Here is a 3,501-nt window from a genome sequence, read left to right on the forward strand (position 1 = left end):
CTTCATTAGGACAATAGTTATGACAATAACATTGACAATGACAAAGAACATCTTTATTCATCTCGCAAGGAGAAATTTGTCTTAGTAGTTTACAATGGCTGTAGATGGCTACAAGGGTTAGGTGCACTCACGCACACGCCCAGCAAGACAGGACATTAGTAAAATACATGTCTCACGTGCTGCAACCCGCTCCGTAAAACATTCTCTGTCTGTCTGTCTGTCTGTATGTCTGTCTCTCTCTCTCTCTCTCTCTCTCTCTCCCAATCTCTCTCTCTCTCTCTCTCTCTCTCTCTCTCTCTCTATCTCTCTCTCTCTCTCTCTCTCTATATATATATATATATATATCTGTGTGTTTCATTTGTAGAACTATGTGTTCAGTAACCGCACTGCAGTTGCTACGAATGAATTTCTATGTCTGTCTGTTCTTGCTGTTTGGAAATAAATAAATGGATGGAGAAATGGATATTATAATTAATATCAAGTATAAACGGGCAAACAAATGATGTTCAAGGAGTCGTCTCATATGATGATGATGATGATGATGATGATGATGATGATGGTGATGATGATGGTAATGATGATGATGATGATGATGATGGTGATGATGATGATGGTGATGATGATGATGATGATGATGATGATGATGATGATGATGATGATGATGATGAGAGTGAACTTGCCCTTTGCCGTTCTTTTTGCCTCTCTTTTTCTCTGTTCCCCTCGCACTCTCTCTCTCTTTCTCTCCCTCTCTCTTTCTCTCTCACGCATTCTCCCTCTCTCTCTCTCTCTCTCTCTCTCTCTCTCTCTCTCTCTCTCTCTCTCTCTCTCTCTCTAATACTATTACTACTGCGACTTCCACTACTACTGCGACTTCCACTACTACTACTACTACTACTACTACTACTACTACTACTACTACTACTACTACTACTACTACTACTACTACTACTACTACTACTGCTGCTGCTGCTGCTGCTGCTACTGCTGCTGCTGCAGCTGCGCTACTACTACTAGCACTATTAATTACCTTTACATTAATATTAATGGTTATACATAATATATGATTTGACGTACATACTATTTTATATTCATTCCACTTCTTGCCATAGCCTTCAATTTTCTCTGGTCTTCCCGATTTGTTTTTATCGCATCTTTTGACATTATGACGTGTATGCGCGCACTTTTGTTGCTACAGCTTGTAGTCAATAGATTTTCCATTATATTTTTGGTACATGTTCCCGAAGAAGCCCTTCACAGGGCGAAATGTCGAATTTATTAAATTAGAAAAGTTTACTGAGATTCAAAAAATTTTGTTTTTATTCTCTGCTATCTACAATGATGATGATGATGATGATGATGATGATGATGATGATGATGATGATGATGATGATGAGAGCGAACTTGCCCTTTGCCGTTCTTTTTGCCTCTCTTTCTCTCTGTTCCCCTCGCTCTCTCTCTCTCACTCTCTATTTCTCTCTCACGCATTCTCCCCCCTCTCTCTCTCTCTCTCTCTCTCTCTCTCTCTCTCTCTCTCTCTCTCTCTCTCTCTCTCTCTCTCTCTCTCTCTCTATTACTATTACTACTGCGACTTCCACTACTACTACTACTACTACTACTACTACTACTACTACTACTTCTACTACTACTACTACTACTACTACTACTACTGCTGCTGCTGCTGCTAATGCTGCTGCTGCTGCAGCTGCGCTACTACTACTAGCACTATTAATTACCTTTACATTAATATTAATGGTTATTATATGATTTGACGTACATACTATTTTATATTCATACCACTTCTTGCCATAGCCTTCAATTTTCTCTGGTCTTCCCGATTTGTTTTTATCGCATCTTTTGACTTTATGACGTGTATGCGCGCACTTTTGTTGCTACAGCTTGTAGTCAATAGATTTTCCATTATATTTTTGGTACATGTTCCCGAAGAGGCCCTTCACAGGGCGAAATGTCGAATTTATTGAATTAGAAAAGTTTACTGAGATTCAAAAAATTTTGTTTTTATTCTCTGCTATCTACAATGATGATGATGATGATGATGATGATGATGATGATGATGATGATGATGATGAGAGCGAACTTGCCCTTTGCCGTTCTTTTTGCCTCTCTTTCTCTCTGTTCCCCTCGCTCTCTCTCTCTCACTCTCTATTTCTCTCTCACGCATTCTCCCCCCCCCCTCTCTCTCTCTCTCTCTCTCTCTCTCTCTCTCTCTATCTCTCTATCTGTCTGTTCAGTCTCCTTTGCTATACAGACATCCAAGATACTTATGGCTACACTGTACCCACGTACTTACACATGGCGCTCACATGATCTTATGCAGTTGCAAACGCCGTAAAACCTCTACTAAAACGAAAACGTACTTACACAGCACACTAATGGTGACCTCAGTCCTCAGGTTGTAGCACTGTGACACATGCTGTGCTGCACATACACACTTCTCCTGGTCTGCCGACTCAGCGACTACAATGCCAGCCAGAGACACTGAAGTCCCGGACATCGTCTTCTGACTCACGCCTGGACAGGTCAGTGTGACACTTGACACGGGCGGCTGACCCCCAGACACGTCACAGCTTGCTGAGTACTTCTGTCCCGGGGTCATCGGGACAGAATATCCCTGGATCCCGTGGTAAACTCCCCGTGATATTGTCAGTTTTGGAGAAGAAGGCGGTGGAGCTGGTGATGAGAAAAACAGGTTTATTAGATAATAATATGTGGAACTGATGACGGTAAAGGTAAGTTTGTTAGATCTGATGGTTTGATGACGATAAAGATGCTTTTAGTCAGATATGTATGATTAATGACTTATTACGATTTGATTTGTTAGATGGATGGAACGGATGATAATGTTCTTCTCTTTTGTCTTTTTTTTTTTCTTTCTGTAAGTTCTTGGCTCTAATCACGGGCTAGGGGCCATGCCTTTGACATGATCTATGTGTGCCAAGTTGGGCGTAAACATCAGATAGAAAGAAAGTAATTTTGAAAATATGGCAGACGAATTTTAAAGAGAAACAACGAAATAGAAAAGTTCCTCACCATTCACTGGAACTGTTAAAGTGTTGCTTGAAGCTTTTTCATTTGTGTGCACTGAGTTGTAGGCCTCGCAGCGAAAGTTGATACTTCCAGCTTGATTGACATTGACGGTATAGTGATTAACTAGAGTATAGTAACGTTTTTTATATGAATCTGTTCGCAACTTTCCTTTCTCATTCTGCACTTTGTTGGGCCCGCCCCCAGTACAGTTGAAACACCGGCTCAGGGGAGGATGGTCTTTCAAACTTGACAGAAACACACCCACGGTGACGTCATGGGCTGGGTTCCGGGGACAAGAATGTTGACAGGGTTCCGGGGAGGGCATCCCCCATACCCGGCAAGCGGGCGCATCTGAAAAACCACACCAGGGCGTGGGCGGGAGGGAAAAATGATAAGATAATAAAAACTCCGGAGGGCGTGGCGGATGGTGTTTGTATATCCAAAACAAACAAACAA

General features: G+C 41.7%; 1 protein-coding gene across 1 annotated transcript in view; it reads right to left on the reverse strand.

Annotated features, from left to right (window-relative positions):
• The window catches only part of LOC101849157, a gene marked incomplete at both ends in the record, with an annotated part of 20,979 nt that overhangs the window by 16,905 nt on the left and 573 nt on the right, over positions 1-3,501 (reverse strand). The window contains 1 exon segment of the mRNA XM_013087366.2: positions 2,380-2,688. Within this exon segment, the coding sequence (XP_012942820.2) occupies positions 2,380-2,688 (309 nt within the window).

Source organism: Aplysia californica, unplaced genomic scaffold (assembly GCF_000002075.1).
Source record: "Aplysia californica isolate F4 #8 unplaced genomic scaffold, AplCal3.0 scaffold00578, whole genome shotgun sequence".
In the NCBI taxonomy this organism is placed as follows: domain Eukaryota; kingdom Metazoa; phylum Mollusca; class Gastropoda; order Aplysiida; family Aplysiidae; genus Aplysia; species Aplysia californica.